Here is a 26,467-nt window from a genome sequence, read left to right as displayed (position 1 = left end):
CTCACAGATTTACAGATTTTATGTACTTGTTTCAATTAGTTTTTATCATTTTTCTCACTGATGTTCAAATTGTCTCATCTTTGACTAGTGGACTCCTCAATCTCTTTGATGATTCCAATAGTCTTTGTCAGTGGCTTCACTGCTTTCTGTGATGGTAAGATGTTCCAGGCTCATCTTAATACATTTCCTGACCTAGCTATATAACCAGCCATTATTCTAAGATGCCGTCGTTCCTCTTAGTAAGAATTGATATTTCGCAGCCAAACTCTGGGTGCTAGGGGTATTATGCTGCTACCAGGTTGGTCACTCTTTCTAATTAATCTGTGTCAGGGGACAGAGCTAGAAAAACATTTTTTTTTTTTTTTTTTTGGAGAGTCTTGCTCTGTCACCAGGTGCCAGGCTGGAGTGCAGTGGTGCAATCTCAGCTCACTGCAACCTCCGCCTCCTGGGTTCAAGCAATTCTCCTGCCTCAGCCTCCGAAGCAGCTGGGACTACAGGCACGCACCACCACACCCAGCTAATTTTTGTATTTTTTAGTAGAGATGAGGTTTCACCCCATGTTGACCAGGATGGTCTCCATCTCTTGACCTCGTGATCCGCCAGCCTTGGCCTCCCAAAGTGCTGGGATTACAGGCGTGAGCCACCGCGCCTGGCCAGAAAAATTTTTTAAGAAAAATATATGAAGTTCATTCAGACTTTTCTATTTCAAATTCAGGAGAACAGGTTTTTTAAAAATCACACCGATTTTGTCTCTCTGTTTTCCAATACTAAAAGTCTCAGTTCTCAATAACAGCAGTATAATTAATCATTTATTTTATCATATACACACATATATACAAACATTCATACCACTGTGTGTGTATATAAATACTAGGAAAAAAAGCCAAAAAGTTAATATTGGTAGAATAAGGGATGAAAGGTTTTCATTTTTTTCTTTTAATCTATTTCCACATATTCAAAACTTATATAATAAAAAACTATTGATAGTCAGAAAGAAAAACATAGTAATGCTATTTAAAATTTCAAGTTGAGGCTGGGCACAGTGGCTGACGCCTGTAATCCCAGCACTTTGGGAAGCCAAGGCAGGTGGATCATCTGAGGTCAGGAGTTCGAGACCAGCCTGGCCAACATGGTGAAACCCCGTCTCTACTAAAAATACAAAAGTTAGCCAGGTGTGGCAGCAGGTACCTGTAATCCCAGCTACTCAGAGGCTGAGGCAGGAGAATCGCTTGAACCCAGGAGGCAGAGGTTGCAGTGAGCCAAGATCATGCCACTGCACTCCAGCCTGGATGACAGAGTTGAGACTCTGTTTCAATAAAATAAAATAAAATAATTCCAATTGTCAAGCTCCTAAAATGATTCCTCTAGTGAGTATATATAATTCTCTGAAGTATATCACATTAATTCTAGCTTAGGACCTCCAAATCTTAACAGAGGATACTCCTGCTCCTCACAGCAAACACACAAACACACAGCCTCTGAAAACAAAAGGTAAAATTACTTACATCTCTCACAGATACTGTTTCTTCTACTATAATTTCCATTTCTGTCCCAGGTTGAACATCACTCCCCATTGCAAAAAACAGGAACAACTAAGATCAAGACAGAAGTGTAAATGCAATTTAATCTGAATTTAAAAATCCAATAAATGTATTATTTACTCTCAAAAATGTAAAGCCAAGGGCCCATGAAACTTTAACAAAAAAATCTCAAATTATATGAAATTACGACTATGATTAGTAACTTAGTGTCACAATTTAAGCAATAATTTTGCCTACCCAGAAGTAAAAATTGCTTCATCATCAATGTTTTTTACTCCCAATAAATGTTTCTCACATACACTACTTCTTTTTCTGTTTTTCTTTTTTTTTTTTTGAGATGGAGTTTTACTCTTGTTGCCCAGGCTGGAAGGCAGTGGTGTGATCTCAGCTCATTGCAATCTCTGCCTCCTGAGTTCAAGCAATTCTCCTGCCTCGGCCTCCCAAGTAGCTGGGATTACAGGCATATGCCACCATGCCTGGCTAATTTTTTGTATTTTTAGTAGAGAAAGGGTTTCATCATGTTGGCCAGACTGTTCTTGAACTCCTGACCTCAGGTGATCTACCCGCCTCAGCCTCCCAAAGTGCTGGGATTACAGGCGTGAGCCACTGCACCCGGCCAATATACACTATTTCTTCTATGATCTCCATCTCTCTCTCAATCACTCTGAAAAGGAATTTGTAAATACCACACAGTTAGCATTAATGTGTTTTTTGTCTTAGTCACTTGGTTATGATTTTATTTTCTGCCTAGGGATTCAAATATTAGAATTCTCAAGACCGCAAAGGAAAAACACAAATCTGATCTCTTGTCATTTCAGTTCCTTATAGCCCTGCTTTTCCTTTCTAACTCAACCTCACTTGTCGTGTTTTCCTTCCTATCAGGTTGTCATGCACTATTTGCTAGAGGTTCAGGGAAAAGCAAATTAAGGGGGAAGTGGTCAAGAAACTAATGAAGTGAATTTGGGAACCACGGGCAACCTGATCTGAGTCCAGATTACCCTGCTACAGGGTATTCACAGTAAGAATATCCTTATGATTTCTGCACTGTAATAAGCTGATTAGCTAGGTATGGCTTCTGGCAAAGGTCAAACCTGATGGTGTTTTAAACAGAAAATGGACACCGATACAAGGCAAAAGGGAGGCTGCTCTAAGACTATATATGTGCAGAGAATAATGAAGTCCAAAATTAATAAACCGTGTTTCATTAAACCTAAAACGCTACTGACTGTTAAGACTTACTATTTCCTGTACCAGTGCGAGCTATAACTGCAGAACACCCCTGACTGTAAGATGCAACCTAATCTCACAGATATTAAAACATGGGGAAAAGAAGGTGTATCTTAGAACTTAGGAAACAGAGTGGTTGAAACTGTGGCCACTCAACATTAAAGATTCCTTTTAAACACAAAATCTTCATAGAAACATGAATATGCTTTGGCATAATTTTGTATATTTAAACATCTAGAACTATAAGGATGTATTCCTGAAATGAAATGTATCATTTAAGAAAAAAACTTTTAGAGAAAAACAGTATTACTGGGATAGCTAAGGTACGATTTATAATTCTGGTTATGGAAGGGTTGATTTTGTTTTGACAGGTGATCTTATTTTACCTGAGACGAACTTGGTGCTTTTCCAAGACATAGTCCCAATGAACTTCCCATCTTCAATTCTGCTTCCCTCAAAGTATAGCTGTCTGGCACTTAAAAAAAATTTGATAACATGATGAATGTTATTAATTTCTAGCTCTCTAAGAAAAATAATATACTGGCTGGGCGCAGTGGCTCACACCTGTAATCCCAGCACTTTGGGAGGCTGAGGTGGGCGGATCACCTGAGGTTGGGAGTTCGAGACCAGCCTAATCAACATGGAGAAACCCCATCTCTACTAAAAATAAAAAATTAGCCGGGTGTGGTGGCACATGCCTGTAATCTCAGCTACTTGCAAGGCTGAGGCAGGAGAATTGCTTGAACCCAGGAGGCGGAGGTTGCAGTGAGCCAAAATCATGCCATTGCACTCCAGCCTGGGCAACAAGAGCGAAACTCTGTATCAAAAAAAAAAAAGAAAAATAATATACTGAAATGAGTATTTCTTTGAAAATCAAGTATATCAAGAAGGAAGAAAAACGAGTTGCACTTCATGCAAAAGTATTACATGCACTATGATTATGTTTGATTTTCAATTTCCATATTCTAAAAATTTTGTTCTTGTTTTCTACACAACAATGCTAGGAAGCTATGAATATCTACTTTCCTACTTAATAAAAATGACTTGTTCAAAGAGCTCTTGTTTATATGGATTAAACACCAGATATTCCACATCAATCCATAAATGAAGAACTAGCTTCTTCAAAGTTTAAAGTTGAGATTGTTATTACCATCATTAGTTAGGCTCATTCATGACTAAATTAAATCTAATGCTAAGAGGTGATACAGAGATGAGAACTGAATATTTTATTTCATAATTGTTATCACAATAAAATTAGCAAAACAAACAGAAAAACTTTGAAAATAAAGTTGGAAAAAATATAACTAGATCAAACCCATGACTCAAATGAGAATCAGATAATCAGAAAGACTGGTGTTTCATTCAGAAAACAGAAATGTTTTTTCTGGTTAAGGTTTTCTGTAATATAAGGGTAAGATACCTGGATGAAAATAGTCCCATAAATCAGTTTCTAAAAGGCAATTTGTATATATTAGGTATTGGAGGCCACTATTAAAAGTATCAAGAAAGACAGATGAGCATAAGCCAGCTTTTGAAAGTTATCAAAAGGATTTACCTGGACAAAGAAGCTTCCCATTTCTATCAATAGGTCTCAAACAGCTGTTGTCAGCTATAAATAAAAGGAAGCTGGTTAGGGCATCAAACATAGAAAACAAGAGAGAGATGCTCTACTGTGTTAATTAGCAGAAAACTACAGAAAGCTAAAAACAAAAACAAACCTAAAACCCCCCAACAATCAAAGAAAAACCCCCCCAAATAAGTACAGGGAGTCTTTTTTTTTTTGCACAGTAGTGCAAGACTAAAAGTACAAGGTGAAACTGTGCAAAGCAATCTTAATAATCAATGGAAAACTTACAATTGTTCCATGACACTTAAAAATTTTTGTTGAAACATTTAAAACCCTCTGTTATTATTATTATACATGTATTGGGAAACAAAGAAACAGTAAAACCAGTATTTATACTATAATTTAAAATACTAGAATCTTTGAGAATTAAAATGTTTTCTGTCTTTGTAAATTACATAGGAACAGTAGTTTAAGCAGAGCTTGGTTTCTTCTCATTATATAACTTGTGATATGGAGCGACATCTTTCCTACCCTGTGGCAAACTGCCAAACTCCTTTCTAAGTCTGGATCAGCTTCCAATATTTTACATATTTTGTGCTTTTAATCTCATGAAATGTCTTTGGGAACTCTTCTAACATGAAATTTTTTGCCAATGTTACGTCTGCTGAGATGTCTTCCTTCTTTTTTCACAACCACTACCCTCACTTACTTTGGTAAGTTCACCCTCAAGTTCCTCAGCTGCCTATCTAGTCTCTTGAGTGACTGCAGGGTCAACACTCCCACAGGTAGCTGCTGCTTCTCTATTTCCATATACCTTTTTTTCTGTCTACTTTCTTCTCTGTTGATCAATTCCCCTTTCAATTATAGATGCTTGTAAAATGTCATGGTGGGTTTATCACTGGGAGAAAAGGAGGCAACACAACTACATGCTTTGCTATCTGTGTAGTGAAGTGTACATGCAGTGATAAACCATCAGCAGACTTGAAAGAAGTTAAGTGACTGCTTACTGCTTTTGGTGTACATGTGTTATTTATGTGATGATTTTTGCCTTGAAGAGCTAGTAGTCAAGTGTGTACTTAAGTCAGTTACAGTTAATATACCATATACCATGGTTGCTGAAATTTGAACCATGTTGCTGGGGGACTGATGTTATATAACTAAATGGTAGTAATGAAATTTGTCCTTATCAGAATGGTACAACAAGACTGCCTATATTTAAAATATGTCAGGTGATTTTATGTTTATTAAATGGGCCAGCATGCACTATGTTTGAGAATATAGATTCTTGCTTTGGAAGAGTATTTCCTCAAGATCCCCTGGTGTTTGGAAGAAGCACACCAAGTTTTCAGTTCAAACAGAATTCTTAAAAAGTAGGACATAAATTGGAGGGGTGGAGGAAGGTTGAGTGTTCTGAAAGGACAACAATGATGCGTATGAGCCTTAGAAGTTCTAACTTTATTAGACCACAGCAGAATCTCTTTCTGAGATTCCTGAGTTCCATATCTTACATTGCAGTAATATGAGGCTAGCATACAAGCATACAATTCTCACATAAATCTCTTGTCAACTGAAACAATTTATTTAAAGAGTTCCCCAACTTAAAAAGTGCTTTTAAAATACTGTCTTTTTAAAATCTGTTCATTTTCACTGAACAGGTACTTACTGTGTATCGTCTATGTGCCAAGCACTGTACTACAAACTGGAAATACAGTGGTAAGCAAAGCAGTGTAAACTCAGTCCTCGCAGAACCTTATCTAATGGGGGAGGGGATGTTAATGACACAAATAAAAGGGCAGCTACAGTGATAAATGTGATGAAGGAAAAGTACAGGGTGTCAGGAGAGAACAACAGCAAGATTAACTGGGATTGTGTAGCCAGGGATTAAAGGTGAAGGAACATTTCAGATGAGACCAAATAAACAGCTGAGGTTAAAAGCAAAGGGAGTTGAAAGACAGACTGAGCACAAAGAAGTCTCGGGAGTTGAAGAAGGCTTGTGCACTGAGAAACGCAGAGAAGTCAGCATGCGAACTGAGTTGTGAATATGCAGAAAAGCAGATCACAATGAGGTTACAGTTAAGCAGGGGTCAAATTATACAGGTTCTTGTAGGCTAGGTTAAGGAATTAACCTGTGTGCAATGGAAAGCACTAAACGGCTTTGAGTGTAGGAGTGACAGGAACTAATTCACATGTATTGAATATGATCAAATGGTTTGGAGGGGGGCAAGAGTGGAAGAAGGGAGACAAGTTATAGGGGATGACAGTGAACTATGCATTTTAATAAAACAATGATTTTTAATGGACTTTAATTGGAGTTATAATTTTCTTCTAATAAAATACATCCAGTTTAAATGTCTATGGTTAAACCTAAATTTGCATATGACCCAGCAATTCCAATTCTGTATATCTATGCAAGAGAACTGAAAACATATCTCCACACAAAGACTTATGTGTAAAAGTGTATAGTGGCCTTATTCATAAAAGCACAAAAGTAGAAACAATCCAAATGTCTATCAACTCATGTTTGTCCAGGATAAACAAAATGTGATACTATCCATATAATGAAAACCAGTCGGCAATACAAAGGAACATGCTAAATCATGGATGAACCTCAAAAATGATATGCTACATGAAAGAAGGCAGACACAAAACACTACATGTTTTATGATTCCAATTATATGAAATATTAAGAAAATCAAGTCTGTAGGGACAGAAAGTAGATTAGCAGTTGCCAGGAGTTTGGAATACAAATAGGTACAGGGATCTTTCTGGGGTAACGGAAGTATTCCAAAACTGGATTGTGGTGATGGTTATAGAACTCTCTACATTTACTGATAATTACTGAAATATACACCTAAAATTGAGTGAATTTTATGGTATGTAGATTACATCTTAATAAAGTTGTTAAGACCTAATGCTAAGTGAACAGTGAGTTTGTAGAATGTACATTCAGTATATAATTTATGTAAATATGAAAATATATGTACATATACACATATATGTAATTATACATATATAGTTCAATATGAATACATGGACTAGATACACATCCATATCAGATATACTCATTGTATCTCGGGAAGGAGAAAAAGAATAGGTATGAGGAGAACACAGAGAATTTTAACTTCATTTATAATGTTTCAAATAAAAACACATGACAAAAAGTTAACATTTGTCCATTTTGTGTGGTAGGTACATGAGTTTTCCCTAAATTATTTTTTGTATTCTCCCATATTTTTTTCAATTCAAAACCAAAATTAAATTAAACTAAGAACCAAAAAGCAAATGTAAATGATTACCTAGTTCCTTCATTAATTTTAATTCCTTTATGGCTTTAATTCGAATATCAAACACCGCCTAAAATAGAGAAATAAACTAATGACTATGTATAGATTGTAAAAAAATGGGAGGAGATGAAGATTCTCACTGTGTGCATAAACAAATTATTTGAGATATTAATTACCTGACATTTAGTAGTTTTCCCCACTTGAAATATTTTTCCATCCCTGAAATTCTTTTACAAGATCAAAAGCAAAAACTTAGATCTTCATAGTTAAGTTTTTACCAAATTGATGTTAATTGGAACAGAAAGGACACCTACAGAAAACTAAAGAAACAATTCTAGCTGAAAGGCAATGAGCTGGCAACCACTAACTTTTCTCATGAAAGCAAACAAAATAAACTGCAGGCAATAACATTTCTCTATGTTAGGAATGATGAATGTGGGGCCAATAAGCATAAATAAAAATGTCTAATATGAGCCCAAGAGCACTATTTAAAATTTCCGTTTAAATTACTTTATTTTAGATTACGTTTTTTAGTTTAAGCTGATTTTCTCTAGGATATAAAATCTTGGAAACTTAGGAGTAAAGCTGATGTCAGACATAATCTACTCTATCCTCCCACCAGTACCCCACACTGTGAAAAGAAGAAACAGACTGAAGTCATAAAGGACTTCAGCAAAGTCTCTCGCTTAGGATCAAGGTACTAGATCTTCTCAACTTTAGTATATCCATCTTATAGTGTAAATATTAACACACCTTAAGAAATTATAATATTTATATAAAAGAAAACATTCTAGTAAGTTTCAAATTGTTACAAAAAATTCCATAATGAATTGAGACTACATAAATATAAAAAGATATTTCCTGAGATGATGTTTAAGGAAACTAGTCTTCAAATGGAGAACTGAAAGAGTTCCTTTTAGGAACAGCTGGCTTGATAGAAAAACAGAGTATAATGTGAAACAACTTAAGATAAATTAAAAAAACAAAAGTCCATAACACAAAACCAAAACATACGTATACATAATTTAAAAAAGATACAGAAAAGACACTTGAAAATAGTATTTTCAAGGAAGCCAGAGAATTTCATTTTGTGGGAGCCAGAGGATTCCATGAACTAACTAAATAAGTAACTCCCACATTCTAATTCTAGGCTTTGGAGGAAATTTTAAAAGGCATGTATTTTCTTGAAATATGCTAAGGGCTAACATAGGTAAACAAGCAATAATCAAATGTTAAAAAGCTGACTTCCTAAGATTTGAAGTCTATTGAGACAACTGTTCTGAAAGATTAAGGTATTGTTTTTTTTAAATAAAATTCTGTTAATGAAAATCTATCAACTAACTTTTAATTATATTCTACTCACTGTATTAACAGTTGCTGATATTTTAACCTGCTTCTCTTCAGATTCTAACTGGCATAAATTTTTAACATGGAGCCAGTCAATCTCATTCATACTAGTGACCCATTTCTCTTCCTTGGTCAACAAGCTGTAGGTAAAAAGAAAAGATCAGAAATTAATATCTTTTCTTAAGCATCACTTCCAAAACTCTGCATGTGTCCCTTAATGTGACTAATGAAAGGTGACCAAGTTCTACTGAGTCATCTCTATGAAAGTGGGCTATCCTTGCAGGGTGCTGTTAGGCAGTAGTCTATGGAGTCTATATTCATGACTCCAAATATTCTTTGATTTATACACATAATTTGTTGCCTCATTTTTCACACAGAACTTCTGTAAATGAACAATCAGTTGCTGACTTCTGCCTGCACCGTGCAATCACTAGGGGAGCTCTAAAAGAGCACCTATGCTAGGAGCCCACCCCACTGGATCTAGATTTAGTTTAACAACAGGGCAGCCATGTGCAGCCTGTAGACTGAAACTGCACAAAAGTGCTACATCTAATGAGTGTCACACATAGCATATACATTGTATATTTGTATTTTTATATATAGTTTTGTTTTATAATAGCGGTTGGCAGTAGAGTATCTTGTTCTAACATTTCCTACAGATAGTAGTAAAGGGTCTTGAAGGGGCGCCTTCTTTCTAATTCACACAGAAGCACTAGTGGGCTTGCATAAGTCCTCTTTGGGAATGCACATCAGAGCCCTGAAACATAATTCTACTCTTTATTGCAGTTATTTCATTCTGAGATCCTACCTTAGGCTAGCAATCCCAAATAAAACAAAGTTTGAAGTACAAGATGTTCCCTGGTGACTACCTTATAATAGTGAAACACTGTATGATAATCATGACAATGATCATCATATATTAACTAGAACATTTAGCACTTACCTGTGTGTACTTTATAAGCACTTAACTCTTTCAATCCTCTCTATGAAGTTGGCACTAGTTATTATCCCCATTTTATGGATGAGAAAACTGAGCAGAGAAAGATAAAATATCTTGCCGAGGGTTCCACTACATCCTACTGACTTGCTCAGGAGCACAGTTAGGCAAACTATAATGCCACATAGATTACTATGTAGCCATCCAAGGCTGTTTTAAAGAGTCTACAAATCTCAGGGTTGTTGGGTTGGGGGTAATGGAGAGAAGGATACAACTTCTTATCTATAAAATAATCATTATTAGGTTTAAAAAGAAAGGCACACGAATGCTAACAGTGTTGACACTTCATGGTGAGTAGAGGGATACTGTTTTGGGTCTCTTCAGTCTTCATTTTTGTATTTCTCCAGTCCTAATAAATATATACTGCCGTTTATAAAGGAAATACAGAGAGGTTCTTTTAAACAAGGTGGGGAATGCCTGGGAAACCCCTGTCCAAAAGAGTTATAGTGGTAAGTATAATATGAAATAAAAAATGATGAGTTTGTGTCCTTTGTAGGGACATGTATGAATCTGGAAACCATCATTCTCAGCGAACTGACACAAGAACAGAAAATCAAACACCACATGCTCTCACTCATAGGCGGGCGTTGAGCAATAAGAACACATGGACACAGGGAGGGGAGCATCACACACTGGGGTCTGATGTGGGGGTGCTGGGGAGGGACAGTGGGGGGTGGGGACGTTGGTGAGGGATAACATGGGGAGAAATGTCAGATATAGGTGATGGGGGGATGGAGGCAGCAAACTACCTTGCCATGTAAGTACCTATGCAACAACCCTGCATGATCTGCACATGTACCCCAGAACCTAAAGTATAATTAAAAAAAAAAAACAAGAAATAAACAGTCTACAAGTGTTCTGCTTCTCTGCATCATAGCCGCTATAAATAATGATACAGAGGTCCTGCAAATGAAGTAAATTTGTAGCACTGAGAAAACAGGGAACTTGAAGTCCTCGATATATGGAAATATTGCAGTTATAGTGTATGACACACTGACTACAGCAGTGTACTGCCACAGACAGAGATGACAAAAAGAGAGATGTGGTTTCAAATATGACCACAGGATTCATGGGGGTAATTTGCCAGGTAACTGCTCTACTTGAGGCAACTGGGCTCTCAAGAGTAGAGAAGGGATTATAAGGAGACAGTGAGTTGTCTTATGGGTCTCCTGAAACAAAATATCCAGAAACAATTTACCCATAACGTTAATACTTTCTTCAGGAAAATTCTCAAGAATTTTCTCTGTGAGAATGTGCCTTTGGTTTTGTAACTGCTGCTAATCAGAATTCACTTGATAACATTTTGCATTATAGCCAACTAACTGATACTCTATATAGTCTAAAAAATCAGGGATATTTATATTATTTTGTCACCACATTTACCAAAAAGTCCCTTTACAAAAAATCATCTTTTTCTCTAAGTCACATAACCTGAAACATTCCTATATACAACGTTTAGAACATAATGTCTAGGAATAAAGAAACATTCAACTCTTGTTACTAAAATCAAGCTTTAGAGTTCTGCTGGATGGTATTACAATTAAAATGACTTTTGGAAATCCTTTTTCTCTTGTTAGTGAGTTACCTGTTATCATCATGAGAATCCCGAATTAAAACTGAGCTTCCATTTCTGAGCCCTTGCTCCCTGAACGTCTTCCTCATGTCTTCCTTGGGGATGGCCGTCCAACTCTCCCTACCTGGACATCCAGCACTGTTGATGAAGATGACACCTGCTGGGATTGCTAAGGCTGTGAGGACAGTGCCCACTTCTGCATTAGATGGAAAGACATGTGGAGATTCTATCACCTGCTGAAACTTTTCTCCTTCACTGCTTGTGTCTAGATGAAGAACATTTAAAAGCAGAGGTTCGCAGTCAATACCAGTTTGAATGTGGACTCCACCAACCTGCAATCATATCAAGACAACCATTAGTATAGGTGATATTTGCCACCATTGTAAATGTTAAAAGATTACTCTTAGAAAACAACCCTCATTTTTTCCAAGCAAAATAAAATTTTCACAAATGTCTGTTAAGCATCAGAGGAACAACTTCAGATTTTTCTTTGGAAACTTTCTTATCCACCGTTTATTTTTTTAGGAGAGAGATCTATTATAGACCAGAGATGGAGATTTATGAGTTATCAGGGGTGGTGATGAAGCCAGATTGGCCAAGGTCAGTTCACAGAGTGGCTGAAGTGCTCCTGGCCGCCTTCTGGGGATAGAAAATTCACTCTCCATCTACAAACCACCCCCACTCCCCAACTCAGTACAGCTCCACACTCTTCTAAATTCCCACAGGCATTATACACAGACCCCTACTCTAGTACGTATGGTGCAGTTCTTCACACGACGAGGGCCTAAAAGGACACAAATTGACTGACCGGCCTTCGACCTTGCATCTGACACAAATAATAAAGGTGCTCAAGAAACGTGTCCTTGATATACAACTAGCATTGATCGTCACTAACATTTATCAAGCATTTCAGTAGTTTCCTAATATCTAATTGCCCTCACATAGGCTGAATAAAATTTCATTACAGTGACTTTTCTTTTTTTTTTTTTGAGATGCAGTCTTGCCCTGTCATGCAGGCTGGAGTGCAGTTGTGTAATCCTGGCTCATCACAACCTATACCTCCTGAGTTCAAGTGATTCTCTTACCTTGGCCTCCCAAGTCACTGAGACTACAGGCATATGCCACCGTGTCTGGCTAATTTTCATATTTTGAGTAGAGACAGGGTTCCACCATGTTGGCCAGGCTGGTCTTGAACTCCTAGCCTCAGGTAATCTGCCCACCTCCTAAACTGCTGGGATTACAGGCATGAGCCACCATGCCCAGCCATTATAACAACTTTTTTTTTTTGAGACAGAGTCTCGTTCTGTCGCCCAGGCTGGAGTGCAATGGCACAATCTCGGCTCACTGCAACCTCCGCTTCCCAGGTTCAAGTGATTCTCCTGCCTCATCCTCCCGAGTAGCTGGGACTATAGACATGTGCCACCATGCCTGGTTAATTTTTTGTATTTTTAGTAGCGAAAGGGTTTCACCATGTTAGCCAGAATGGTCTCGATCTCCTGACCTCATGATCTGCCTGCCTCGGCCTTCCAAAGTGCTAGGACTACAGGTGTGAACCACCTTAAAACATCCAAAATTATCATGAATATTTCTTCAGTAATTTTTTTTTACCTCCACCCCATTCCACACAAAGATGTCTTCCCCATCAGCAATTTCAGTTTCACACAGTATCAGTTCATCCCCTAGAAAGAGATCACCAGTGAGACCATTCATCATAACCATCAAAAAGACTGAGCTAAAGAAAAAGCTGAGACAAATATTTGTTTGAAAAGTATTTTTACTAAGGAAAATTTAACAAGTAGTAATTATTTTTATTCTATTGACATTATTTCATTTTGTAATTTTTCTTTAAAATGTTGTTACAAAAGCTTTGTGAGCATGGTGACAGGACAAAAGAGTTAATACAAAGGTCAAGTGTACTTGAGGCATGTGACACTAGGAACAGGAGCTAAGCTGAGGCATGGAATGGCCCCAGCTTCACCAATATGTACATAACACATGCTGTATGTCTTTGTGTGCTTCATGTCTCTCAGCTTCAGTTTCCTCATTTATGAAATGGGGATAAATTAATTTTCTGAAAATCGAGTGAGATAATTAACATAAAACACCTATTACAAATTTTGGCCCAAATTAGATGCTGACTGCTGCTGCTGTTAATTCTCATTGTTTTGCTGTTATTTAAAGGAAGTAAATGCTTTCAAACTCTCAAAAAGTATTTCTTGTTTTGCTACAAAGTCTGAAGCTGAAGAGTTGAGCAGAAAATCAAGCCATATAAATATGATTCAGATGGTTTGAAACCATTTTGTTCAACAACATGTGTTAATATAAATAATTCTAAAGTTTTTCAAGCAATTTTTGGTAGAGGTAGCCTTAATTTCAGAAAAAATAAAATGTTTCCATGTTAGAAGAATTTCACACATTATGTAAACTGGCTACATTAAAACTTTGATAAATTATTTCTTTTGGAAAACTTACAGTGTGAAGATAATCTACTTAGTTAAGAAAGCAGTAGGTGGGGAAGGACTGACAAAGAAGAGAAGATCACAGGTGAGCCCAACAAAAATATAAATATAAAGAGCGAGTTGCTGTTTTCATATTTATCTTACCGTCAAGTATCTGGTAAATGTGAAGTCCTGCTGGTACAAGCTTTGCAACACTAAGAACCATGTCTCCTTCCCAAAATTCTAACAGCTGAAGAATATAATGAAAGAAAAGAGAACACTGAAAAGTGACATATGCTTATCACCTTTCCAGGTTACTGTGCCAACTGACGTGTAGATGACACAGGGAGCAAGCAAACGAATACTCTCACCCCCAACCAACACTGAGAAGTCGGAAATAGGGCATCACTTGTTAAATTAGTCAAATCCAAAGATGGCTAACCTCCTCCTTTACCGAGTGAAGAATTCTGGCATACACAAAGGGCACAACAACCATCTACACAATTCTGCTTAATATATACAAAGACCACTTTTCTCAGAAAGCAAGTTGATGAGCATGCCAGCCTAGGAATTTTTACTCAAAAGGGCAAAACTAATTTGTTGAATTAGCACTGTTCAGGGAAATGCAGCACTGACTCTAGCAAGCACTCATACTCTAGCTGCTTGAAAGGAATGTCTCCCATTGCCAATTTATAAAGTGGCATCACCAGTTTGCTTCACAGATTACCAGGTCTTTCTAGATCCGAGAGTCTGAGCACTGTGGCTACGTCACCAAAATAATATCACCACAAAAGTCGTTTCTATCTAGTCTTTCTCTACAATGCCATGAAGTATTTTCTTAATAAGAACTTTCTTATTTACAAGCAATTAGTTTGCTTTGAACTGAGCTTCCTAGCCTCTTGTCAGTAGCGTCCTACTAAGAGAATAGTTAGTAGAGATACACATTTAAAATACCAAAAATCACAGATTGGAGTATACCTCACACTTAAAAATTGAATAAGATCCTTTCCATTTAAAATATCCCTCTAGACAGGTTCAGATTCCCACATCCACCTGTATCAACAATGCCAGAATTGGCTTAGAAATAAACTTCGAATGAAAAAGTTCAAAAATATTAGACAATTTTAGAAATCCTGACACTGATAACTTCAAATAAACTAAGGTTAAAAGGAAAATGCTTTGCTTTTCTTAGCAGAAGAAAATCAAAAGAAAGCTAATAGTTTTGGTGAGTAATAGGATTTTTTGGAAAATTCATTTAACTAGTTTCTGGGGAAAAAACACAAAAACCTAACATTTTCTATCTCCTTTGATCAGAAAGCAGGATGGAGCAATAGTGGTGAAGAGGAAAAAACCCTACATGAAGACCAGAAAGACCAGGGATGGAGTCCCAGCTCCACCAACTATATTTAGGACCATAGGCCAGACATTGAGTCTCTTTAAATCACACTGCCATTCTTCAAAATGGGGCTAATGAGATTAAAGAACCAAATCACATAATTTATATGAAAGCAGTGTAAGTAAAATAAAGAACACTGCTGTTGCTATTATCATCATTAAAACATACCTAGAAAAATTATTTGGAAACTACAAAACTGTTTTTTCTTTTTTTTTTTTTTTTGAGACAGGGCTCGCTCTGTTGCCAGGTTGGAGTGCAGTGGCGCGATCTCAGCTCACTGCAACCTCCGCCTCCTGGGTTCAAGCGATTTTCTTGCCCCAGCCTCCTGAGTAGCTGGGACTACAGGCATACGCCACCATGCCCTGCTAATTTTTGTATTTTTATTAGAGACAGGGTTTCACCATGTTGGCCAGGATGGTCTCAATCTCTTGACCTTGTGATCCGTCCACCTTGGCCTCCCAAAGTGCTGGGATTACAGGTATGAGTCACCATGCCCAGCCTCACTGTTTTTTACTATGGATTAGTAGATACTTTCCTTCACTTAAGAGTGTTATTAATAAATACTGTTCTATACTATAGGGTACAAAGTTAGTTGCTTTTACTTGTTCAGTAGTTCTCAGTTGTAAACAACATGCTCATCTTTTTCTCACTCTCTTTGAAAGACAATTTGCTTTCATTTATTTTCTAAAAAAGAGACAACTTTATACTCTTTCTTCCCTCCAAATAAAATCCACCAGGCCTGACTGTCCACTTGAAAAGCTGCTGGTAGGAGCTGTGCAGAAAAGCCTCTCTAAAAGACTCAGGAGTAGGAGAGAAGATTTGGGTCATCCCTCTATGAAGTGGCAGATGTCCGATCTTCCTATGCAGCTTTGAAAAATACAACTGTATCCTAAACAAAATGAAATGGAGAGTCTAGCTGGAGATGGTCCTTGATGTCTCAATTAAGAGGAAGTAAGGCTATATTACCTGAAATATGGACTGCCGGAGGTCTCCTAAAGTTTTTCTTTTATCAAAGGTCAAATCCCACACGCTTTCTGTTTGAGAGACTACTGGGTGCAGAGCCCCATTGAAGAAATGATACTGAGGGCCCAGGTGAAGATGCAATTCAAAAGTATTGTTTGCAGAATCACATTCTGCCCTTTAAAAAGAGGCACAAAAATACATAAATACTGTGTTTTTATAACAGACACTGTGTTTTATCTCAAACCAAAGATATCTGACTTACGATACAAATAAGTTCTCCATCCCACCTAAGTAAAAATTTTTCTTCTATATGCCACAATTAGTTACTTTAGTTTTTCAGTCAATAGCAAAAGTTCAGCTGTCACCATGAATTCCAAGAGAAAACTATTTTAACGTAGGCTGCAATGTTAACTCCATTTCTCTGAACAAAGGCTGATACTTGAAATCTTCTGAGATTATATTATAGTTATGAACAAAATGCTAGAGACCTGCTCACATAATTTTGTTAAGTAGCAGATTTACTTCTGTCATCTATCATCCTTATTTCCACTAGATTTTGCAGATTCTCCCATGAAATTTTTTGTTTTTTCTGAGACAGAGTCTCACTCTCTTCCAGGTTGCAGTGCAGAGGTGTGATCTCAGCTCATTGCAACCTCCACTTCCCAGGTTCATGCAATTCTCCTGCCTCAGCCTCCTGAGTAGCTGGGACTACAGGCAAGCGCCACCATGCCCAGCTAATTTTTGTATTTTTTTTTTTTTTTTTTTTGAGACGGAGTCTCGCTCTTGTTACCCAGGCTGGAGTGCAATGGCGCGATCTCGGCTCACCGCAACCTCCGCCTCCTGGGTTCAGGCAATTCTCCTGCCTCAGCCTCCTGAGTAGCTGGGATTACAGGCACGCGCCACCGTGCCCAGCTAATTTTTTTGTATTAATAGAGACGGGGTTTCACAATGTTGACCAGGATGGTCTCGATCTCTCGACCTCGTGATCCACCCGCCTCGGCCTCCCAAAGTGCTGGGATTACAGGCTTGAGCCACCGCGCCCGGCCAATTTTTGTATTTTTAATAGAGAAGGGGTTTCACTGTGTTGACCAGGCTGGTCTTGAACTCCAGACCTCAGGTGATCCGCCCACTTCAGCCTCCCAAAATGCTGGGATTACAGGCCTGAGCCACAGCGCCCAAGCCCATGAAATACTTGAAGCCAGGAGCATGATCCTCCCGAGTCCACGTTATCCAGGCTAAAAGTCCTTGGCAGCAGCCTGGTGTTGGCTGCTCTTCTCTGAATCCACTCAGCTGACTCAAAGCCAGTGCGAAACACAGGTAGAGTCTGATTAATGTGGAGCTGGAACAAGGCTTATCACACCAACTCAGGTACTTCAGGATACTTTGATAAATGTGGCCAGAGAGCAGGACCACATGAAAGACCTTAGTGTGGGCTGATGACAAACCCTTAGGCTCTGCTTTTCTTCTTTTCTTTAAGTAACAACTGCTAGTCCAGACTACTTATGCCATGCTGGTTAATTTTTGGATTTAAGATATTTCACTGTTAACTCATAATCTTTTTAGTATCTTTGTTTTTGTTGTTTCTTTGATCTTGTGCCATTCACTGCACTTATTTCCCCCAGCTCCGAGCCAATGTTAAAAATGTCAAATACATCCTGCCATGTAATCAGGCATTTGGGTCCACAAGGAGATCATGGGAATACCCGTTTTACTAACCCAATATCCTACTAACCCTATCAGAGCACAAATAAAGAACCAGTTCTTCAGAGTCAAAGGTGAGGCCCCAAAAGAGAAGGCTGACATCATGAAGTTCTCACAAACCATCTCTTTAAGTAAGAATCCATTATAGGCTTTCCCCCGAGATTAGCATTGGATTCAATAGGTTATAGAATCTATATTTCTCTCCTTCTGAAAATCTGCCCACCTCTGGTCCTCTCTCACTACATGCCAGTTTGCTACAACTACTTACCTATGAGGGGTGATTTTAATGGCAGGCTCTCTTTGGACCCAAGGAAATAATCTGGCCAGGTTAGGATACAATTCATTTAGCCCAACTATGTGCTCACTGATTTCTCTACTCTTCTTAGGCTTTAATCACTACTTAGCAATGGCCATTTTATGTCATCACTTAATTCACTCTCACAGATAGGAATCATTTCAAAGTAAAAGCTACCCTCACTATAAAAATTCAGCAGCAAAGCAGACACTGGCATTAGTTGAACTTTTTTAAAAAAAATTTTCATTATTTAATGCCCAAGCCCTAAATCAGATCATTATGCTCTAGAAATACTATTCAAACTCTAAAAGTAATTTAAAATTACCTTTTTGTTTGCAGTTCAATGTTAGCTGCATCCATTTCATTCAGTAAATGACACGGAACCCCGTATCTTGGATTAGCTCGAGCTGTGAACAAAATTTTTCATTAACTTGTGTTGGCTAAATGAAATGTGATTGCTGGAAGAGGTAGCATGAAGATTAGAAGGACGGTCCTGGGAGCTAAGAAAGCTGCTACTAATTAGCTGTGTGAATATAAATTTTCTCAGGATCTCAATTTTCCCATCTGAAAAATGAAAAAGTAAGAACAAATGAAATGTAAACAGTTCTTCAAGACAAGCTAGAAGAGAATTCCATTTTTTCAACTCTTTTAAGCACACTGTTTAAAAAGAACACCCAGATTTTCATCTTTTTTTTTTTTTTTTTTTTTTTAAGACGGAGTTTCACTCTTGTTACCCAGGCTGGAGTGCAATGGCGCGATCTCGGCTCACCACAACCTCCGCCTCCTGGGTTCAGGCAATTCTCCTGCCTCAGCCTCCTGAGTAGCTGGGATTACAGGCATGCGCCACCATGCCCAGCTATTTTTTTGTATTTTTAGTAGACAGGGTTTCACCATGTTGACCAGGATGGTCTCGATCTCTTGACCTCGTGAACCACCCACCTCGGCCTCCCAAAGTGCTGGAATTACAGGCGTGAGCCACAGCGCCCGGCCCCCTTTTTTTTTTGTTTTGAGGCAGAGTCTTGCTCTGTCACCCAGGCTGGAGTGAAGTGGCGCGATCTTGGCTCACTGCAACCTCTGCCTCTCAGGTTCAAGCAATTCTCGTGCCTCAGCCTCTGAGTAGCTGGGATTACAGGTGCGTGCTACCAAGCCTGGCTAATTTTTGTCTTTTTACTAGAGATGGGGTTTCACCATGTTGCCCAGGCTGGTTTTGAACTCCTGGTGTCATAGTGATCTGCCCACCTCAGCCTCCCAAAGTGCTGAGATTACAGGTGTGAGGCACCATGCCTGGTCTCAGATTTTCATCTTGAATACAAATATAATAACTGACTACTGTATAAATTCTGGAATTTTTTTAGGTGTAAAAAAAATAGATACTGCTTGTAATTTCACTCCCAAGACACACACATATGCACACACACACTTGCGTACACACACACATGTGCGTACACACATAGAGATTTTAAAAACTAGGATCATATTCAACAAATCTGTTTTCATTTCATGTACTGTATTTTTCCAGTCTTAAATAAATGATTGCATAGTAGTCCATTCTATAAGTAGCATAATTAACCTAACCAATCTTTTTCTGTTATATATTAAGGTGATTTCCATAATTTCCCATTAGTCATTATTTTAAAATAGTAGGAACAATAAACATCTTTGACCATAAATAGTCATATACAGCTCTGATTACTTCAAGACAAACTTGTGAAAGTAGAATTACTGGTTTAAAGGGTATGACAGTTTCAAGGCTTTTAAATACACAAACTGATCATATTACATACCTACCAGCTGTGGAGGAAATGTCAACTGTTGAGACCCAGAGTCACAGAAACAGTATCTGACTTGGTGGGGCATCTCACTAATGTTCATCTCATTGGCATTCTTCTTTTTTTTTGATTACAGGTTAAATTGAAATTTTTTTGAAAAATAGGAACCTTTCTTTTGTAAACTGCTTATTTATATCCTTTCCCCAATTCACTAATGAGCACAATTAAATATATGTAAGCACACTCTACAGAGAGGGGAAATTAATTTGTCATATATTTTACCGTTTTCCACTAAGTTGTCGTTTGCCGTTTAATTCTGTTTAAGGGTTATATAATATCAGTTTTCCCTAGTTTTTTTTTCTTTGCTTTTATGTTTAGAAAGGTCTTCTTTACCTTAAGATCAAATATTTATATTTTACACATTTTATGATTCTTTTTTTACATAAATATTAAAGGAACTATAATTTCATTTAAGTGATTTATATAATAAAGAAAAATGCCTTAGTTATTTCCCTAGCAACTAATCAACTTCCCAGTTGTATTTATTGAATAATTCATACTCCCTTCCTTCCCCAAAATATTTAAAGAGCTACCTTACCATGGATTAAAATACAAATATGCTTAGATCAATTCCTGGGTTTGCCGCTCTTTTTCGATGGTCTGTCTACCTTTTTGCATCATCACTACCCTGTCTTCACTGCTATAACTTTACAAATATGTTTTTACTGATACAGCAAATTCTCCCTTAGTCGTCTCTTCTTCAATTTTTATTACTTTATTTCTCCAGGTGAATTTTAGAATCATTTCGTAAAGTTCTATCCCTTAATTCCCAAAAAAATACATGGAGATTTTGGTTGGATCTTTGTTCAATTCCTAAGCTAACCAGAAAATGGTCATTGAGTACACATTCCAATTATGTACACACTAAAATTCAATTCTGTAAAAAATACTAATACTCCATTTGAAGATATTTTCTGATAATATATTTCTATAACTGTGAATTCTGATACACAGTATTTGTACCAGAACCATTTCCATATCTTTTTTCCTCCCAGAAAAATACAAACCCTTTTAGATTAACAGCATAGTTATGTAACTGTTTCAGATATAGAAAGTTAATTTCCTTTGATTTACATACAAATTAGTAACTGCTTTATTCTTATTCTTTATAAAAATGATGGCTATTTTCATTCTCTAAAAACAATATCCTCATCTCTAAAAATAGATATGCCTCAATCTATAAAGCTTTTCTCATTAGAGTTTTTAACTTTTGAGCAGACTTTGAGAAGTGATCAAAAAATCTTACTAGGCCTCATGCCTATAATCCCAGTGAGGCAGGAGAATAGGGTCTGGAGACAGGGAACCTAAGGCTGTTTCACACAGACTTCCTAGAAATAAATTGAAAGGAAAACCCTAACTTTTGGCGCCTAAGTAACAAACGGACCAGAGGCTACTCCGTTTGACCTTTTCTATGCACAGATTATAGTAAACTGGCTGTCTGCAACAGATCAGACTGTGGGTGGAGTCTTCGTTTGCAACTTTGTAACTTCACTCCAGCCACTGAATGGGTTGCAAAAAGCAACCAATCAGAGGTTTACACACACGACTGACCTTTGTAAAGTCACATCAGCCTCTGGTTGGCTGCTTTCTGCAACCAATCAGACTGACTGCAGGCTACCACTTCATTTACATGAGGTGAGCATGACGTGGTCAAGAGAAAACTTCTAGGAGGTATTTGGACCCAAGAAGATTGTGTATATGAGCCCTTGAGCTGCTGCTTGGCCATTCCCACGCTGGAATGTACTTCTGTTTTCAATAAATCCCTGCTTTCATTCTGTTGTTGCTTCATTCTTTCTTTGCACTGCTGGGCATTTTGTCCAATTCTTTGTTCAAAATGCCAAGAACCTGGACAACTTGCAGTCACAACCCTCTACTGGTGACACCAGCACTTTGGGAGGTTGAGGTCTGAGGATCACTTGAGGCCAGGAGTTTGAGACCAACCTGGGTTTAGAGACCCTGAGTCTAAAAAAATGAAAAAAATTAGCCAGGCCTGTCAGCATGTGCCTGTAGGCCTAGCTACTTGTAAGGGAAGATAGTAAGGGAAGAGAATCATTTGAGCTCAGGAATTTGAGGCTGCAGTGAACGATCAGGCCACTGCACTCCAGCCTGGAAGACAGAGAGAGGTCGCATTTCTAAAAATAAATAAATAAACAAAAAGTATTATTGAAAAACAGGAAAATAAAGGAGAAGATGTGAAAAGATATAAATAAAGGATAAATAATATAAATAAAGAAGAAGATATAAAAAAGATCAGGAAAATAAAGGAGAAGATATAAAATAAGACCAGGGCCACTTAAAATTCAAAGGCAACATATGGTTGAATGACAGAGCCAAGTCTGAGCACATGGCAATCGCACTCAAGTTTGCCAACACAAGAAGGTGATTTTATGCTATCCAAGGAAATCCAATTTTGAAAATGTAATGATGATCTTACACTACTATACGGTAGAAAAGAGAAGTATATAATCTTTATAAAATGACAAATTGTTAGATTTTATTTGGCATAATATAGCTCTTATTGTTAGCTTTAAAATATTTTAAAATGTTCCAAGAGTAAAAGTTCTTTTGAAAGAATAAAAACGCAAACAGCATTCCATGTTTCTCTTCAAAAGCCATTAACTAAAATAAATAGAAACATTTTTCTTTCCATACCTTCCGGGGGTCTCTGCAACTGGGATTTCCGATAAAACAACATGTAGGCACTTTCTTTACCCTGAAATTGCTGTTCAATATCCTTTTCCCTGATTGGCTGGACTTTAGAATCATTTATATCAAACCAGTGGGGACAGGAGATGTTATCGTTTAAACCTGGGGATTCTGGAGGAAGCGTCTTGAAAATGTGCTGGTCATTACTTTGGAAATCAGTCTCAGCTTGGAGAGAACCATTCTTCAAGAGACGAACTGTACTTTCATCTGAACTGAGTAGAAATATCTGAGAATGGAGCTGTAAGAACTACACAGAAACAAACAAAAACCACAAATGCTAGGTTAATTATTCAAACAAAAATTAGACATGATTTTTAAAATGTTTTCTTCCCTTCTGCGATTAGATCTTTTCACTTCATCTTTATTTCTGGCCTGGCCAGCTAGCGGGGAGACATCCATCTAGGTCTAATAAAACATTTAATAAAACCACAGTGCTCTCTCTGTTAAATAGTCTGATAGTTACATCAAGGGAGGAAGTCGCTATGCTACAATCTAAAAAGCATTTCAATTATACCTCACTAGTGCTGTTTAAAAGAGTATTTAACTGGAACAGATTAGGTAGAACAAACACTTTTGAAATATTTAAAAGTAATCTAAACAAGCCACAAAACAAAGGCAATCACACAGTGCACCACCATAAAAGATAATTTGAAAATCCAGACAGACTGTTGGGATAACGTAGTAATCATCAACCTAAATCATCTTTTAACATGAGCTAAAGTGAGTGTTGTCTGTTCTAAAAGATGGCAGACAAACTCAGAAAATCAAAGCATAGAAAGGGTTGTCACAATCCAAAAGTTCTTGCTAAAGGATTAGGAAGAAAAAAACCTCTTTTTCTATTGCCTATCTCTACCTCCCCATCCCTTAGTCCTCTATCCTCTCACTCTCTAACCTCTGTGTGGCCTCGCATCTCTTTCTTTTCTCTCAGCCTAATTTACCTTATATAGAAAATTACTTGGGAGTTAAATTCAACACTTGCGTACTTCATCAATCACCCTGGAAAGATGATTGGTTCATTTTTCTCTTGGAAAGTAATTTGTGGTAATGTCAACTCTCTAATCAAAAGTATTATTTTATCGACAAATAGAACAGGGTAGGGCATAACCCAAAGACAACACTGCTAACATTGTGCATGAAAACAGAGGGTAAAATAGTGTGGTAGCTAATTTGTTTCAGGCACAAAAAAGTATCAACAACTTGAAAGCTTTGAATAATAAACTTTCTTTTCATTTTTTTGTTCTTTGGATTTTTAAGTAATGAACTTTCTATACAGCCAAGTTTTTCTTTGTTTGATAGCTGAGAATTAACTCTTTAAGCCTCAAACATCAGTGCAGTCTAGTCCCAGTAATGACAAAGACATTTTCTTAGACTAATCTTTCTGATAAAAACAATAAACTCTAGGCAAAACAAGGAAAACAACTGTTGGGAAAGGAACCAAAAGTAGGCATAAAGTGGAAAAGACCTAATACTTCAAACAAGGAAAGTAAACCAGGCGAGTTCTGGATTCACCTACCACTAACCAGTCTGTAGTAGTGCATGGTGGAACAGACTTCAAGAAAAGGCAAGAGTCTCACTGGACTGACGGGACAGAATCTGAGAATACCGGAAAGGGGAGATCCCATAAAGGAACCCCAAATCTGTATCAAATCCCCCTAAATCCTTGGCTAACTCCTAAATGGTAGAATGGACAGCTCAAAGAGCCCAGCAGAGAGTATCAGTTAGGAGGTTCGACATCAGCGGAGCTGCCTGCTGCCAAGAAGAAGGAACATCGAGTTGAAGTCTTGCCAAATTAGAAAGAGATGGTAAACTTTTTCTTAAAGAGCCAGATGGTAAATATTTTAGAAGCAAAACTGAGAACATTATTTAGTACTCACTTCACCTTTCAAAAAGTAACCATTTAAAAATGTAAATCATGTTCTTAGCTCAAGACTCTAAGACTAGGCAGAAGGTCACATTTTGCCCACAGGCTATGGTTAGCTGAGCCCTGCTGTAGGAAGAAGGACCATGACCCAGGGTTAAGCTATTCCCTAGAACTAAAGGCAAAATTGTAACAGACTCACGCTACCAAAGCCCAAAATCTAACTTCCACAGAATCTAAAAGATGCAAAGGTAATTTGAGGGCTTGTTAGAATGCAATGCAAAGCTCTTCAGAGAAAAGTTAACAATCCAGACTTTCCAAGACACATCATCCACAATGTGGGATTATATGGAGCAAGGGCAAGGCATGGGGAGATGATGGTCAAAGGATACGAAGCCTCAATTCAATGGTAGGAATAAGTTGCTTTCCTTAAAAAAGCTATTGCACAGTGTGGTGAATACAGAAAATAATAATATACTGTACACTTCAAAATTGCTGATAGTAAGTTTCACGACAAAAAAGTATTTGAGATGATGGATATGGTCATTAGCTTGATTTAATTATTCTATCTTGAATTTACAAATTAAAACATCAATCTGTACCCCTATAAATATATAGAATGAAAATCTATCAATTTGTAATTAAAAACTAAAAATTTATATTAAAAAAATTACATGGGCCAGGCACGGTGGCTCACACCTGCAATCCCAACACTTTGGGAGGCCGAGGCAGGTGGATCACGAGGTCAGGAGTTCAAGACCAGCCTGGTCAACATGATGAAACCCCGTCTCTACTATAAATACAAAAATTAGCTGGGTGTGGTGGCGTGTGCCTGTAATCCCAGCTACTCGGGAGGTGAGGCAGGAGAATTGCTTGAACCGGGACCCAAGAGGCAGAGCATGCAGGGAGCTGAGATCACGCTACTGCACTCCAGTCTGGGCTACAGAGTGAGACTCCGTCTCAAAAAAAAGGTTTTATGACATGCAAAGAAACAGGACAATGTTATTCATAATCAAGAGACAGAATGGTCAATTCAAAAGAGAATAAAAGAGTCAACAGAATCAAATTCAGAATTAATCTAGTTTTTATAATAGCAAACAAACAACTATTATAAAGTGGAAAGAATACAGCTAAAAAGTATAGTATCTGAAACATATAGCTCATTGGTTGATTCTGTGTTTTTGGGGTTTTTTTTTTGAGACAGACTCTCAGTCTGTCTCCCAGGGTGGAGTGCAGTGGTGCAGTCTTGACTCACTGCAACTTCCGCCTCCCGGGTTCAAGTGATTCTCCTGCCTCAGCCTCCCGAGTAGCTGGGATTACAGGAGCGTGTCACCATGCCCAGCTAATTTTTGTATTTTTCGTAGAGACAGGGTTTCACCATTTTGAGCAGGATGGTCTCGATCTCTTGACCTCGTGATCTGCCCACCTCAGCCTTCCAAAGTGTTGGGATTATAGGCGTGAGCCACTGCACCTGGTTCATTGGTTGATCTTAAAAGAATAGTGTCTCAATGGAAGAAAAAAATAGCAAAGCTGAGGACAGATCAATGGAAATTGTCCAAATTGAAGTAGGGGAAGAAAAAAATGAAAGAACAAAATACCAGTCTGGCTAACATGGCAAAAATCTCAACTCTACAAAAAAAATACAAAAAATTAGCTGAGTATGGTGACACATGCCAGTAATCTCAGCTACTTGGGAGGCTGAGGATGCAGGATTGCTTGAGTCTGGAAGGCAGAGGTTGCAGTGA

At 37.7% G+C, this 26,467-nt stretch overlaps 1 protein-coding gene across 7 annotated transcripts in view; it reads right to left on the bottom strand.

Moving 5' to 3' along the window:
- Positions 1–26,467, bottom strand: part of USP40 (ubiquitin specific peptidase 40) — an 88,898-nt gene that overhangs the window by 31,572 nt on the left and 30,859 nt on the right. For 6 of the 7 annotated variants that reach the window (XM_012434143.2, XM_064372871.1, XM_064372869.1 and 3 more), the window contains 11 exons: positions 22,811–23,111; positions 18,655–18,736; positions 16,337–16,508; positions 14,140–14,224; positions 13,145–13,215; positions 11,549–11,868; positions 8,983–9,106; positions 7,632–7,689; positions 4,324–4,377; positions 3,155–3,243; positions 1,506–1,592 (listed from right to left, as the gene is read on the bottom strand). In XM_012434143.2, the coding sequence (XP_012289566.1) occupies positions 1,506–1,592; positions 3,155–3,243; positions 4,324–4,377; positions 7,632–7,689; positions 8,983–9,106; positions 11,549–11,868; positions 13,145–13,215; positions 14,140–14,224; positions 16,337–16,508; positions 18,655–18,736; positions 22,811–23,111 (1,443 nt within the window). Of the gene's footprint in view, positions 1–1,505; positions 1,593–3,154; positions 3,244–4,323; positions 4,378–7,631; positions 7,690–8,982; positions 9,107–11,548; positions 11,869–13,144; positions 13,216–14,139; positions 14,225–16,336; positions 16,509–18,654; positions 18,737–22,810; positions 23,112–26,467 lie in introns of those variants that run through there. The other variant, XM_064372872.1, reaches the window with a different exon arrangement.

This window comes from Aotus nancymaae, unplaced genomic scaffold, assembly GCF_030222135.1.
Source record: "Aotus nancymaae isolate 86718 unplaced genomic scaffold, 86718_ANA_hifiasm-v0.15.2.pri h1tg000008l, whole genome shotgun sequence".
NCBI lineage: Eukaryota > Metazoa > Chordata > Mammalia > Primates > Aotidae > Aotus > Aotus nancymaae.
This window is presented reverse-complemented; position numbering and strand designations above follow the sequence as displayed.